The following is a 15,922-nucleotide window of genomic DNA, read 5'->3' as shown; positions in this document are numbered from 1 at the left end:
CTCATTTGAAAGGTTACGCTGCAGTACTTATGACACTAACCTACTTTAAATGTTGTTCTGGTGAAAACTGTTGAGTCTCAAAAGTGCTTAAAATATCCCACTTAACAAAACTAGTCTCTCCTGTGAATGTGTTCCAACTCATGAAATCATCTGATCGTCACAAACAAGCAAAGTCGTACATTCTCAATAAAACCGCGTTTTTAAAATGTTTTTAATTTATAGTTGGAAAATTACATCTTTACATGAGCCCATTTAGATGTTACAGGCAAAACAGGCATCTATGAGTAACCACAGGCACACTATGGGCAGACTTGTACTATACTAGATAAAGCCACATGTAAAAGCTGTGGCCTCTGTTAAATATTGTCTTTTTAAACTTCATGAGCTTGAGGCAGTCTGCTTTACATAGTAACCAACCTGCATTTGGTCATTTTATGACACAGATGAGTCAAAAAACAAAAAAACAAACAAAACAAAAAAAACAACAAAAATAAGGAGTCAAGGTAAATTTGGGTTTTAAATATCTAACTTATGTACAGGTCATGGCTCATTTAAAACAGGGTTCCCATATTTCCTCTATGTCCAAATCCACCAACCTGCTCGCTGAAGTAGTACATTTGCTCTCTACACCACATGAATTAACAATCACAGCTGCACCAAACCAAACTTAAGACCAGTTCTGTGCTTGTCAGTCACTGTGGAGGAAGCATGTGTAAACTTAAGGCAAAAAGGGTGTTGAATTGGGACAAATGGAGCAAACATCAAGTCTTTGACAAAGAAAAAATAGCCAAGGCATTCACACCATCGTAGAAATCCATACCTTTCCATGCTGCATCCTGTGTATATCAGTAGGTATTACTACAACCTGCCTTCCTCAGTTGCCCAGTTGACATGAACTAATTTGGGATGTGGTTCTGGTTTTGCACAAAGCTATGCTACTGTTTCAGTATATATTTCAGTAGATGATTAATCCGTTGCTGCAACAATTACTGGTGAGGAAAGACAAGAATTAACTGGTAACTAGTACAGACAATGGAAAACAAACTTCTTTCTCCACATGGGTACAAAGATGAGTTCAAGGAAGGACTTCAAGAAATATTTATTTGATAAAATTCAAGACTTTCCAGGCTATTGGGAACCCTGTAAACACAACCAATGAAGGACTGGATGCAGGGTGGTTTTAATTTTTCCAGGTCAGGATTTTATCTCAATGATCCCTTGTGCATTATGGCCATTTAACAAAAGAAGTAAAAGGGAAAAAAAAGGGTGGGGTGGGTGGGCATCGAAGGAAAATGTGTTTCCACGTAGAGGAGGTATGTCATCTATTAATCGTCCGTAAGGTCCTGAACAAAAAGGACCTCGGAGCGGCTGAGTCCTGCCTCTTTCAGTGTGGGTGGGTTGGGCTGCTCTTCAGTCGGGAGGCAGGGCAAGACTCGGCGAGGGAAGTTTGTAACTATCTGAAACTTCTCCGGGGTTTCTTTCAAAGAGAAAAGGAAGTCGTATATTACCTGTGAAATTAAAAGGCAAATGAAAGGGTAATTAATTATTAAACAGATGAGACAAGTCAGCGAAGAGAATAAGTCTGGACCAAGTCTGTATTAGATGAACATACTTCTTAACAATGGTGTGAAATCATTTGCCATGGACAGCATGCTTTGATAGTGCAGGGTTTTGTTCCAGCCCAACAGTAACATTATTATATGATGTGGTGTTAGGCTGTAATGAAAATCTAGCTAATATTCCATACAAAGCACATGGCTTGAAATCCAATGGTTAAAATTTGTTTTTAGCTTTGACATAAATCTTATTTCATAGTCAAACCTACTGAAAACCACTGGATGAGATAAATCAACCAGGGTCAACCTGGAAAGCAAAGTCTTGATAACTCTGGTACTCACTGTCAGAGACTGCCCAAAGAGGAATCGTCTCTCTACTCGTGTATCATTGGGAAGCTTAAACACTATTTTGACACTCTCTGGATCATCTGCAGGCGGCTCTGGAGGAAGACATTCTGACTTCCTCTCCTTCTCCTCTTCGAGTGTCTGGAGTCATACAACAAGTAACAACATGAATCGGAAAGAAAGACTTTTATGTTGTTAAAAAAAAAAGATCAGTTAAGGGCTCTGTGTCTAAATTGGCATTTCGCAATAAATGGAAAATAAGACTCACTCTTCGTCTCCGCTCCTCAGCAAGTGCACTCTGTCGGACCTTCTCCTCCTCTTGCCTGCGCTGCTCCTGCTCCTCCCTTTTCTTTCGGTCCTTCTCCTGGTCGGCACGGAGGGAGGCCAGATAAGCCTCATCCTGCTGCTGCCTTAGCACTTGGGTCTGGTTCCTCTCCTCTCTGACACAAAAATATAAGTGATTAGCATTAGCTGTGTACAATTTACCCATTGTGATACACTAGCAGAGTGTGATCATTAAACAGAAAATGAAGTCAAACTGTTCCAGACAGTCATACTTTAGAACTTCAATCAAAACCAGGAGAACATGTACCTTCCATTAAGTGAGATTAAATGTCTGACATAAAAATAATCTAAAATAAAATTTATGGATTTCCCATACCGTTCAAGGCGCTCTGACATCAGATATGTTTGGTTGGCATCCATGATGAAGGTGAGCTGATTGATGAGGTCCTCTGGCTGAATCAGGCCCTCGAGCCGCCCCACCACTGTCATCTTGCGGTCCTTCAGCATTATCATGGCCAGGAATGGATAGGTGTTTTCGCGCAATGCTTGGGACACTGAAACACACCCAAATATTCTATAGTCAAATCTCTCGGATTCCACAGAGCTGCTATTACTACGCATTTTATTGCATTCATTCAACAAACTATATCCCAGTAGGACCTTGTGGTAGCTAGCATGCCAATGGTTTTAAAAGTTTTATGTGCCAAAGTCCTGAGTTCTCAATGAAGACATCAAAACCTGAGAATGAAAACATGAATGACTTTCAGACTTCCTCTACTTTGACTTTGTCTCAGACCTGTTTCTTACAGGACTTTTTCATGATCACTAGTAACCAATGTTACAATAACAGCTGATTCACAACAACTGGTGAGTTAAATAACAATAAATTTGCATACCTCTGTAGCCCTCAGGCTTGCTGGTTGAGCATGCCCAAAAGAGCATTCGTGTGTTGAGGAAGGTTATGACCTCTTCTGTACATAATGTGGAGCTACAAGGTAAGAGATCAGTAGCACAGAACAAACAATTTAACAAAGAACAGAGTGTTTGTGTGTACATGGTTAGGAAACACCAAGGCTACATTCATATATAAATATGCTTTCAAACATGTAGCAAAAACCAAAACCAAACCGTGAGTAAAAATAAACTCTGATGTAGGTATAAAAAAAAATTAAGTATTATACCGGCAAAACTCATCCGTGTCTTGATGATCATCCCCGTGAAGGTACACTAATAGGTAGCGGAGCTCCCGTTTGGCATCATTCAGTGCCTACATGCACCACAGTAAACAAAACAATACAACATGTTGCAGTTTTATCTTGTTGAATGACTGAACTTGATTCACAGCAGAAAAAAACGTGTGTTTCTGGGATATTTGCACTGCATGAGCCTGAACTTACCTGGCTGTATGTTCCCTGGTAAAATACAGGGTGTGCCTGACCATACTTCTCCTCAAAACTATGAATGAAAGACACAACATCTCCGACAGGGTCTGTCACGCGACCACGAGGATCTGGTCTGATGAACCGCAGGGCAAACCTTGAAGAAAAAGACATGCTGGCCATCAGTTACCTTCCTCTATCCAGCAGTTACAAGTTTATATCAGTGAGCTTTAATTACCTGAATATGTCCAGAAGTGTGTAATATGTAAATCTGAATGGTAGCATTATCAAGTAGTAACTCCATCCTAGTAACCCCTGATAAGAAGAACAAATACAATTTATTTAAAATAACAAACAAACAAACAAAACAAGATATCATGGTGTTTCTAGGTTTTCAGCAGTAACAGTTCAAGGGAATTAAAATGAACACACAGACACCTAACTTACTGATGAGCACAAATATGAAAGCCTGCAGACCTACCCTGGGTTGTGGCCTTGACACGATGTAACTATATACTCTATGGTCTGCTGTATTGACCTGTAATGGTCTGGATGGTGGAGGGTTAAACACACTGGGCACTCCTTCCTGCTCATTAAGTCTGTCTTGTACTGCAGCCTGAAACACACACAGTTAAGGCCATCATACTTTAGTCAAGTCCTTCAATAAATCAAGAGTGGCAGATGAATCAGAGCAAACCAGCACAGTTCAAATAATCTGTATGGGTATCAAAATGTAAACAGATTAAGACTTTACCTCTATGTTCCAATTATGCTGCTCTAATGTTCGACGACATTGGTCCATTGACTCCAACCCAGTTAGGTCCTGTTAGACAACAAAAGACAGAGAGACTCAAGGCCTCAGGTTGCTCAGAAAGGCAGAAAAGTACGTTTGTACACGTTCAGCCAGTGCTTCCTCCCGTAGCTCACATGCTACTGCTTTGCTGTGTCAAGTTCCTCATGGAAAAAAGTTTGCAATAATCATACAAAACGAAACTAACTCGGTTGTCAAAAGCTGAGGATGAGATTATTAGTATAGCTGATTAACTACTCCTTAGTTACGCAGCTACATTTCCTCAACCTTAACGTCAACAGAGGAAAAAATCGTTGACTCAAGGCATCATTTAAGGTTAGCTAGGTGTCCAAAATATCGAGTGCTTTTAACAGCTAACTTTACAGTGGGAAAACTAAGAGGTACAACGGGCTACAAAGGGTGAGGAAAGCTGCATCACTCTTATTGTCATAATATTGACAATTTAATTTAGCTTATCTTAAAACAGTTGTGTCGTTGAGAAACTTCGGTGACAGCCCGATCATGACTGCTCTGCTAATGTTAACTCAGCAAGTGTTTAAGGGAGCGTCAGTGGAAACCTAACGTTAGCCAAGTTGACGTAAAGTCAAAAATTACATCAAAAACGCAGCACGGGTGATCTTGATGAACAAATCTGGGTTGGATATATGTCTTTACGTAAAATATAACAAACGTTATGCTATTTAAGTCCACCCATGGCCTTTAAAGTGTGCTAACTTGTTAGCTAGGGTAGCTAATGTTAGCTAGCTTAGCTAACGTTAGCTGTGACTCCAGTTGACGGGTAACGTTAGGGGGGCTGGGGGTAACGTTACCGAAGTTGACAGTGCAAAAAGCGCTTTAACGGGCACGATTTGTCCTGTTTACAGTGATTCACTATCAACGGTAACACATTAACATATGAGGTTTCAAATGGACACGTGTTAGTGCTGAATTTAGTCTGTCTACCTGAAACTGGAGGAGTTTTTCGGTCTGCGCCTGGGATAATTCTGGCTCCTCTGGCGCCGCCATCTTACCTCGCCAATCATCTAGCAAGGCGTAACAACGTCAACTGCCTTTTCCCGGTGCGGTCCGCGCTGTCACAGCCTCAGCGGGCTTGCGCCGCCTAGCCGTCCGGATGTCACCGCACCGACCTGCGTTATTGTAATCGTGCTCCCAAACATGACTAACAGATTGTAACTGGAACCAGGGCCTTAAAGGAAAGTGGTAGCAGTGTTTCAGTGATGCAGATTAATGAGGTCTGTATCAGGTGATACAGTGCCTCCAAGTGCTGAAAAATTAGCTGATTAATAGTTTATTTATTAGATGATCAACAGAAAAACAATCAACTACTTTTTAAAAATAAACTATTTCACTCACATGCACTAGTTTGACGACTTCTTGACTGTGAGCCTTATATGTTGCTTTTCTTTGTCTTTATGTGATAGTTTCCTGAACATCCTCAGGTTAGAGTTAGTTGGACAAAACAAAACAATTTGATGACATCACCCTTCTCCAACACTTCATAGACCAAATGAAAGAGATTGAGAAAAATAATCAGCAGATTAACTGTGTGCATGTGTGTGCCCTTTATGAGAGATTTTAAAGCAGATGTTGTCGTTAGTGAGGCCAGCATTTCCTCCACTAAGTCTTTATCACACTCACACACACAAACACACATGGTGTACTACATGAATGACAATGCATTTTTTTCCATTTGTGGTTTGAGTTCCACAAACTTTATTAAACTGAAAAGGAGAACCCAGGTGATTATGTGAATGTAGAAATATACCTTCAGGTTAAATTGTCAGTACGTTTAACAAAGACAAACCTGATGGTATTTCAAAACAAGACCATTTTGTTTTCATAAACATTTAGCAAAACATGATGGTGTGAAATCAGGAAGTCATCAGTTTTACCATATAGCAAACTGTGAAAATTCAAATGTTGTGCCATCCCAGGTCACTTTTTTCCTTCTACCATAATGATGTGGTACCCAAACTTAGTCTTGACAGGAGGGTCTGTGTAGACAGGTTTATCCATGGAACTGACAGGGAGGGCAAATGCTGCATCCTGGAAAGGTCCGACCATCGATCCTCGCGTCATCCACCCCAGATCACCCTGTCATCAACGTAACCGTCATGAGAAAAAACACACAGTAAGCATCTAATGTGGTTAAAGGAAAAAGTGACTGAGCAACAAAGGCTGAAAATACTCTTAATCTCCACTGACATCTAACCGTAAGAGGGTTGGGGGAAAATAACACATGAATGAATAAATCATTTATCAGTCTGGAATTCATCACCCTTGAGGACTCATTATGAAGTTTAGGTGTCTAACAACGCCCTTACCCACACCCAAATGTTAACCCAGCAACACAAAGAGACCATCACTGCAGTTAATAGATCATTTGAATGAAGTAATAAAAGAGCAGTAAAGGAGTCGAACCTGACCAAAAGCGTATAAGTGATTATGTAAACATGTTCTTACTCCTTGTCTAGCTTTGTCTTCACTGTATTGTGATGCTACTTCACTGAAGCGGACCCCAGCTTTCAGTTTCTCCATCGCCTCCATGCATTTTCCATGTTTTTCACAGAGAATATGCCGAACCTGGAGAACACAAACCATAAATACACAGTTAGGCTTTCAGGAATAAACAATGGATGAAATGCAAACTATAGGTATTTAATATGACTGTAAACTTTGAAAATTTTAATTAAAAAAATATATATTTATATAGTGCCAATTTGCAGCATAAGTTAGCAAATACACACTCACTGAGCACTTAGAAACTCCTGTGCACCTGCTTATTCATGCAATTGTCTAATCAGCAAATCACATGGTCAGCAATACAATGCACAAAATCAGCACAGATAGAGGTCTGGAGCTTCACAACAAATATCAGAATGAGGAAAATCTCAGTGACTTTGGCTGTGACATGATTGTTGATGACAGATGGGCTGAGTATTTCTGAAACTGCTGATCACCTGGGATATACACACACAACAGTCTCTAGAGTTTACTCAAAATGGTGTGGGGAAAAAAATCATCCAGTGAGCAGCAGTTCTCAAACACCTTGTTAATGAGAGAGGACAGACGGACTGTAACTCAGAAAACCAGTCTTTACAACTGTGGTGAGCAGAAAAGCATCTCAGAACACGTCAAAGGTTGATGAGCTACAACAACAGAGAACAATGTCAGGTTCCGCTCCTGTCAGCCAAGAACAGAAATCTGAGTCTGCAGAGGACACAGACTCAGAAACTGGACTGCAAGACTGGAAAAATACAGCCTGGTGTGATGAATCTGGATTTCTGCTGAGGCATGCAGGTGGTAGGGTCAGAATTTGACATCAACAGCATGAACCAGGGACCCAACATGACCTTGTATCAATAGTCCAGGCAGGTGGTGGTGGTGTAATGGTGTGGGAAATGTTTTCTAGGCACAGTCTGTGCCCCCTCAATCAATCATATATGAATACTGTCTGAGTATTACTGCTGACAATGTGAATGCCCTTATGGCCACAATTTACCCATCTTCAAATGGCTGCTTCCAGTGGGATAATGCACCATGTCACACTGTCATTGAACATGACAATGAAGTAAACTTCAGTGGCCTCCACAGTCACCAAATCTGAATCTAGTGACAGCATGAATGCACAGCTAATAAATCAGAAATTATCTGATGCAACCACGTCCACATGGACCACAATCTCAAGAGAGATTGTTTTCTCAGTTTTAATGTCAAGTTTCATTACCTCTCAACTTATCTAGTGATGGGAAAGCTCTAGATGAAAGGTGACAACAGGCTGCACGCAGTTGTCATCAAGCTCAAGTGCAAGAATTGAGACCAACTCAACCACACGCTCACACCTTCAACTCCGCACAGCCAGCTCATTCAAAACTGACGTAGTGGAAGTAGGAGAGGGCAGTTGACGGATGGTTAAATTTCCCGGTATATCACATCTGACTAAAGCATTCAGCTGTAGATAAAAAAAAAAAAAATACATCTATTAATATTACCTTCACTGAAGTGCCTCCCTTGGGTGCTTTTTCTTTCTTATCAGCGTCTGCACTTCCTGAAGCAGCTGCTACACAGTCCCCAGGTTCAACACCGTGACAACACAACAGAAACAGGAACAGACAAAGATATTAAAACAAGCAGTACTGCACGACCTGGAGAGATATTAAATAACTAGACAGAAACATACACTGCAGTTGTATGCGACAGGCGGGTAAATGTGGCTGACTTTAAGATACACAACACAAAACAAACAGTAGATAACTGACGGCCACTGACCTTTACCACCTTTGCCACCTTTACCCTTTGGTGGCATTTTAGATTAAAGTATACTGAAATTCAGAGAATAATGAATAAGGAAAACTAATAGCATGCGTTCATGCTATGTTGTGATTAACATGCGCAGTAACATGCGCAGAAAGCTTGAACGATTCTTCTTCTTTAGTCTGTTACTGGCAGATTGTAGCCAGTTACCGTCAATACCGCCTCCCAGTGCCGGAAATGATACAGCCTTGTTGCAGTTCACAAAAATACCTTATATTTAAACGTTACATTTTAAAAGAAGCTCAAATGGGCCATTATTTTTCTCATATGAAGAAAATATAACTTCCCTTCTATTCAGTTTCAAGTTCATTCCAAGACCTACGAATAATACTGCCTTCACATGCAAGCCTACTTAAAATGTATTCTATATTGCTTTATTTAGCAGGAACGTGTTATTTATTTATTTTCATTTATTGTTTTTATCTATAATGTTTTTGATTTTCACATTATTAGCACAGTAAGCAAACTGTTACTGTTGGCTGAATAAACAGTTTGACAGACCATCTCTTGTATCTAAAACAATACAGGTCCCGAGGACTGTCCCCCTTCTAATGCTAACTTTTTACTACAACGTAAAATGAAGCTATGGAGAAAAGACATAAAACCATCATGAGGACAACAGCTGATACACGTGTTCTTGTAGATACAACTTGGTAGCAGTATTTCAGAATAGTTTAATACCGGTATGTGTCACAGCCAGCTAATATTATAATAGTTGATGATAAATGAAGCAGCTCTGTTTCAGAAACACCCACAGAGAGTGAGTCAGCTGAAGGGTCATTGACACCATCTTCTCATGTCGCTGATGATGTCACACAAGATGAGTTCAGAAAGGTGTTACCAAAAGTAATTTCATGGTTTTATTGTACATAATAAGTATTTTACAGTATTATTCAATTTTCCAAATGTGTCTAACACACAGTCATGACTTCTGAAACATTAGTAGTGTTTTGCTTAGTTCTACTAAACTTCCAGCAGCATCTGAAAAGTTTAATAATTCAGACTGAGCTGTTAACACCACTTCTGTGTTATGCCAGTAAATTATTTTGAGAGCCACAGTCTAATACTGAGTTTTCAGTGTTAATACTCTGTTCTGTTTGTCTATAGATTGAGCCTTTGGGTTTCTGAAGTTTTATTAAGCCACTTCAACAGTATGTTGCAGCAGTCTGGGTTAGCAGTTGTTGGAAACTAATTTACTATAATTCTGCAAATAAAATAAATAAGAATGTAAAAGATGGTTCCAGTGAGGTCTCATCTGGTTTTCTTTTATTATTCAATACAATAATACAGTAATCCTCTGGGAAAGCAGAGTAAGATGGATTGCACAATGTTTTATACTCAGGTTAAAATGGAGAGATGGAAAACTGATGGGGAAAAAATGTAAAATCTCACACTGACAGCGTCAATAACAATAACAATAATCACAGTGTGTTGAGAGAAGATGGCGAAATAGGTTCAGATAGTGCAGACTTTAAAACACGTCATTACTGATTACCATCACAGATGTATGGGTTTTTCTGATACAGTTATCCATCAGTTATCCATTTATGGAGGCCTGGCAATGGTTATCTTTAAAGTGGACCCGCTGAGACTGCATATGGGGCCCAGATATTTGTGCTACGCAACTCTGCATGCATGCATAGTAGGAATGACTTGTCCTGCGTAGTAGCCATATATCATACATGCCATAATGGTATCCATTGCAATACAAATGGAAACATTAATGCTAAAACAAATAAAAGGTTGTGTAAAAACCGTGCAAGCAATACATACATGAATACAAAGGGGAAAAAAACCCTCTGGCACAAAAACCATAAAAACCATTCACCTCATTTCCATGTATGTGTAACTTTTAAACAGTTGGAGTTAGCGATAAAACTATTAGCAACCAAAGGTAAAGTACAGTTTCAACTCTCTGGTCCTATCCAGTTTCACAGCTTTCAGCGCGAGACTGTTACCATGGCGACGACACTGTACACAAACGTGTGTTGACAGCTGTCTTTCGTTGTAAAGTGCCTTCGTACCCCGACAGTTTTGTTGTTGTTTTTTTTTACGGCTTATTCAAAACGACCTTGATTGTCGACTCCCCACGACAAAACATGGAGAAGTACGAGAGGATTTTGTGTTTGGGCCGAGGAGGAGCGGCAGACGTCTTCCTCATGAGGCATGTAGAGCGGAGGAGCCTGCACGCAGTCAAGAGGGTGAAAGTGGAGGAAGGGAGGGCGGCGAAAACACACAGAGCTGTCCTCCAGGAGGCTGAGATCATCAGGAGGTTGGAGCACCCTCATATTGTGACATGTAGCGATGCCTTTGTGAACTCAGACGATGGATTTATTTACATTGTGATGAACTATTGTGATGGTGGGACATTAGATGACAAAGTGAAAGAGAGGAAGCCGGGGGAGTTTTTCACAGAGGATATTGTGATGGGGTGGTTCGTGCAGGTGACTGTGGCTGTAAATTATGTACACAGGGCTAAAATACTACACAGGGACATAAAGACCTCAAATGTGCTGCTCACAAAGCAAGGTGTGGTAAAATTAGGGGACTTTGGGATATCCAAAGTAATGAACAACACAGCTGACATGGCCTCCACATGTGTTGGGACACCCAGCTACCTCAGTCCTGAGCTTTGCCAGGACGTCCCATACAGCTCCAAGTCCGATATCTGGGCTCTTGGCTGTCTGCTGTATGAGGTCTGTGCTCTCAGACCACCGTTTGCAGCCTCAAACCTCCTGAGTCTGCTGTACAAGATCACCAAAGGGGAGTTCGACCCCGTGCCTTACATATACTCGGACAACACCTCCTCCTTGATAAAAAGGATGCTCTGCCTTCAGCCAGAAAACAGGCCAAGTGCTGCCTGTATACTCAGCAGTGCCTATGTGCAGGATCACCTAAAGAATATCTCACACAGAGAAACAGACTGTGCCCCTGTGACTGAATCTAAAGGGGAGAGCTGTGACATTAATATAGAGGAGAAAACACACACCATGGAGGGCAGTCTCAGTGATGTGGGGCAGGATGAAGATTGTGATTATTTGTGTGCTGCAGGACAAAAACAGTGTGACTGCCACTATCCTGAGGACTTTGATGAGGATGAAAGTGTGTCCTCTCTGGAGGAACACAGCGAACACCCAGGTTCTCCGATGAGGAGCGATTCTGCTGAGCCCACTGGTAATGTACTGCTGGGAACATGAAGTGAAACATCCTAAAAGTGGTGGAAGAAGCAGTCAGCTCCTTCAGCTAAAGGATCGCTCCAGTATTTCTGAACCCGGGCTTTATTTTCCCATGTTTTATTCTGTTGTAGCTGGTCAAAGTGAAGCAATTTAAGACTTATTTACACCCAGTTAAGTAGTTTTTAGTTGAGTGGTTCCCAAGCCTGGGTTGGCACCCTCCAGAGAGCCACAAGGTAAATCAGGGAGGTCATGAGATGATTGATGCTGTAGGAAAGATGAAAAACAAAACTTTCCTATTCATTTTCAGGATTTCCCTAATCTTTGCTTATTTGTGAAATACTGGATATTTCTACTCCTTTTGGCCATAAAATGAAACCAACACAATGAGAGAAGTGTCAAGGTTTAAGTTTAGCTTCTGCTTTTTTTGTAAGAGATCACAGGACAAAAAAGTTAGGAACCACAGGTTTAATCTTGGATAATATATTGCACATAAAAAGTGTAGTTTTCTAATGTTTTTTTGTTTCTCTGTTTTATTAGCACTACGCTCTGGCATTACAGAATGTAAATATTAGATGCCTCAAAATGCTTTGATCTCAAGATTAGTTTTGCTTTTTGATGAAACCTTATGAGACTTGTTGAACAAGCTCCCAAATAGTGACAATAGTAATCAAAAGTCATCTGTCAAGCAAAAATGTGAACATTTTTTGATTCACTTTTGAGTTTTTGACAGTTGGTTGGACAAAACAAGCAATATGAAAGTCCAGTTTTGACCTGTTGGGAAAAAACCAACAAGATTTAATGAAAAATACCCTTATTTTGTCCTTTTAGTCTGATTTATAATATATTTTCTACAAAAAAGAAGTTATTTCACTTATTAATCAATGCAAAAATAAAACATCCTACAAGTTTTTAAAATGTTTTGTCATACATTAAAAAAAAAAAACGTATTATATATTTTTAACCTTTGTGCCTTTTGATGAACATGTGATAGTTTTACAATGAGTTTCGAGATATAGAAGCCATTGTGTGATCAAAACAAAACCTTTCAATCCTGGTATAAATTTTTCTTAGGTAGCTCAGTGGTGAATGACTCAGCAGCTTCTTTCTCTCTTACAGTATTTCCAGAGGTTCCTGACATTTCAGAACAAGGTGACTATCCAGATGACTTTGAGGAAGATGAGGAGAGGGATGATTATGAGGATGAAGAGGACTTAGTCCAAGCTGCTGAGGAGGAGCAGCCACATGATGATGGAGTGGAGGAGGAGTTTCAGCTCCGTGACGCTGGAGGATTGATCATTACACTGAAAGCATTGAAGGAAAAGGGCTAAAAACACTTTTACAGCCTTAAAAACACGATTCTATCACAATGGACTGTGATGTGAAATACAGGGACCTTATCAGCTGGAGTGTTAGAAGCTGTTAACGTGATCAAAACAAGTGGCTGTTTGTTAATGTTCATTTAATTTTCCAAAGGGCCTTCTCTGTTTGAGAAACATCTACTGCCACAGATAAGCCTGAGAGTGTGCTGATGTTTCATTGCTAGATGATGTTCACACTTGGTGGGGCTAGAGAAAATGAATGAAGTCCTGCTCAGTGTGCACTGCTGGTGCAGCTGATCAGTGACAAATAATGACAAAATAAGTTACTAGACTACTACTTTATAATAGTATATAGTCCTAGTTACTACTAGGACTATAATTACTCTTAGATTATCATATTACAATAGCACAGGTAAAAATATTACATCACAACTTTCAGAAATGATTTAAAAGCACTAACAGGGAGTCTAACGGTTTAATTTGGGTTTCTTCATATCTATTACATGTATCAGTACTTCATAATCTATGTGTCATATTCTTCCAATGTTCTGTCAGTGTTAAAACATCTGAAATGAAACGTTCTTTTTTTAGTTTTTATCTTTGGTTCAAAATGAGATAAAAGCACAAATATGCATGCAGCTAAGCCTTCAAAGGAAGTCTGTGGTGTATGCAGCTGCCACAAAGATATTATGATAACACATAATGTAACGCAAATCAAGATTAAAAAATAAGGGACTGGAAACACATGCAAACTGAAATTAAAGTGCAAATTGAACTTTAAATATAATATAATATAAGGTCTAAAAATTAATAATTAAAAATAAAAAAAATACAAATAAAAAAAATAAAAAAAATACATTTGAAACACTTCTTTTGTTTTGGCCTGAGATGCTGCAATTTTGTGTCTATTTTGTGGATTGTTTTTGATCATCCAAAGGTAAGCTAATATTGAGCTTTTTGTTGATGTATTTTATTGATACAAGAAACTCTGTTGCTCCAACAAAAGGTGTACGTATGTTGTTACTCTGTCGATTTATAGCATTTTCTAAAAGTGTTTTTAAAGTGGGGCTATGCTACATCACTTCTCCAGCTTATGGACCATGGTTTCACCATGTCCTCTGTTGGACACTCCTCCTAGCTCTGCAAGCCTGGGAAGAATGGCCTAAAGCTACATATCTACATGCTGAGCCCGTATATATGTAAGAACCCCATTGGCTGATACGTATGTGGATGCATATGATTGTTTGTTTTTAATTTTGCTGCTTCATACTTATCCTATTTAAATGTTGTCTTTAAGTATGTTTTATGATGACCCTGATGAAGGCCACAAGCCAAAACATTTTGGTATAACAATAAAGTTGTTCTATATACTACAAGTCTTGGAGTTTTGACCTTCATGAATTATCCCAGGAGAAATACCTTCATATTGGCAGAACTGGATCCTGGGAGGAACACTGAATTAAATGGCTCATTCTCCTTAGCCCTGTTGTTTCTCTGTGTATGTTGCACCATTCATGTCCAAACAGTATATATGATTACTAGAGATGTGATGGGTAAGTGACTGAAACAATTAACTGGCTGATACGCATTTGATGACTGAAAAAACTCAATTCAGTAAAAGTGAAAAGATTTCTGATTTTGATTTTTAGATTTTCTTGTTAAAATTTTGACCTTATCACACTCACATGAGTGAGTACAACTCACTACAGAACTGGCTACTGGGCACTTCAGGGTTAATAGTCTTGCTCAACAGCACCTCAGTGGTAGTTACTTTCTCCTCTCAGATTCAGCATGCTGAACCTTACAGTCATACGCCTGATGCTCCAGTTTCTCCCTGCAATTAAGAAAATTCCAGTAATGGTCTTGGTCCAGTAATGTGGAAATACATATGAGTGACAAATTAACATCACTGACGGTTTCTCTCATTGTTTTTTCTGAAATGCTGGAACATGACTTTGGTTTTTACTCCTATTCAGTGGCAAAAAGTCACTGTCATTTTGGAGGCTAGAAAACTCCTCATTAAATACCTTTAACTCGTGCTACTGTGCCCACTAACCATGGGCTAAACTGAACAAACAAACAAGAAAATAAGCTTCTGTCAGGCGCGTAACCATACACTCCGAGCTGTACTCATTTTGAAAACAACGAACTCAACGCCACGTGGCTTCTGTCTCCCTTTGCCTGTAGGACTCCACATTATGTGCTAATACGTATGTAATATTCTCTTAAGTTTTCAATGTCCTACGTTCCTTCTCTTTATCAGTAAACTATTCATAATTTAAAGCCGTTATCTTTTGGAATAACCCTGTAACATTATGGTGAATAAAAAAGGTGTTAAAGCTTCACACACACACACACAATCAAACTTGGATTATTGTGTTGTTTTTGTCAGTAAGTAGACAGCACGCACTGTGACACACCAAACAGGTAAGGTGTGAAGCAGACTTTCCAGGAATCATGTTTTTCTACAAACACGTTTACAGCCCTGTACTTTCTGGGTAAATAGCTTTAAAATCCATCCAGTAATGAGTTAAGTTTTGAATGTGCCAAGCTCAAAGTTAAGTTGTTTCAACGGAAATGTAAGATTCATGTTTTATCAAACACGATCTCTCATGAGTTGACCAAACTTTTTTCCACACTCATAGTCAGCAGTCTCAGGTTCACCCACATTTACATTTACAAGCAATACAACACACAGGCCCCTATTTCCTCCATGAGCTAAAACTGCATACATAAG

General features: G+C 39.6%; 3 protein-coding genes across 4 annotated transcripts; 1 reads left to right on the top strand and 2 right to left on the bottom strand.

The window, feature by feature from the left end:
* Positions 1-192: 192 nt before the first annotated feature.
* Positions 193-5,462, bottom strand: faf2 (Fas associated factor family member 2). Its single transcript, XM_018675544.2, has 11 exons — positions 5,319-5,462; positions 4,320-4,388; positions 4,047-4,181; positions 3,804-3,880; positions 3,584-3,722; positions 3,368-3,453; positions 3,083-3,174; positions 2,563-2,740; positions 2,170-2,341; positions 1,899-2,042; positions 193-1,508 (listed from the first exon to the last, which is right to left on the bottom strand). Exons 1-11 carry the CDS (start codon positions 5,379-5,381, stop codon positions 1,326-1,328), a joined length of 1,338 nt encoding a protein of 445 aa, XP_018531060.1. The 5' UTR covers positions 5,382-5,462; the 3' UTR covers positions 193-1,325.
* A 578-nt stretch (positions 5,463-6,040) lies between these two features.
* Positions 6,041-8,813, bottom strand: pin4 (protein (peptidylprolyl cis/trans isomerase) NIMA-interacting, 4 (parvulin)). Of its 2 annotated transcripts, none has more exons than XM_018675551.2 (4): positions 8,646-8,813; positions 8,369-8,433; positions 6,840-6,959; positions 6,041-6,470 (listed from the first exon to the last, which is right to left on the bottom strand). In XM_018675551.2, exons 1-4 carry the CDS (start codon positions 8,680-8,682, stop codon positions 6,312-6,314), a joined length of 381 nt encoding a protein of 126 aa, XP_018531067.1. In that variant the 5' UTR covers positions 8,683-8,813; the 3' UTR covers positions 6,041-6,311. The 2 variants fall into 2 exon arrangements, with proteins under 2 accessions (XP_018531067.1, XP_018531066.1); XM_018675550.2 differs by having other exon boundaries at positions 6,042-6,470; positions 8,369-8,436; positions 8,646-8,812.
* Positions 8,814-10,674: 1,861 nt separating this feature from the next.
* Positions 10,675-14,540, top strand: nek12 (NIMA-related kinase 12). The gene is made up of 2 exons (XM_018675543.2): positions 10,675-11,864; positions 12,983-14,540. The coding sequence occupies exons 1-2, from the start codon at positions 10,790-10,792 to the stop codon at positions 13,192-13,194; spliced, it is 1,287 nt and encodes a 428-aa protein (XP_018531059.1). The 5' UTR covers positions 10,675-10,789; the 3' UTR covers positions 13,195-14,540.
* Positions 14,541-15,922: the final 1,382 nt, after the last annotated feature.

Source organism: Lates calcarifer, linkage group LG8 (assembly GCF_001640805.2).
Source record: "Lates calcarifer isolate ASB-BC8 linkage group LG8, TLL_Latcal_v3, whole genome shotgun sequence".
Classification (NCBI taxonomy): Eukaryota; Metazoa; Chordata; class Actinopteri; family Centropomidae; genus Lates; species Lates calcarifer.
This window is presented reverse-complemented; position numbering and strand designations above follow the sequence as displayed.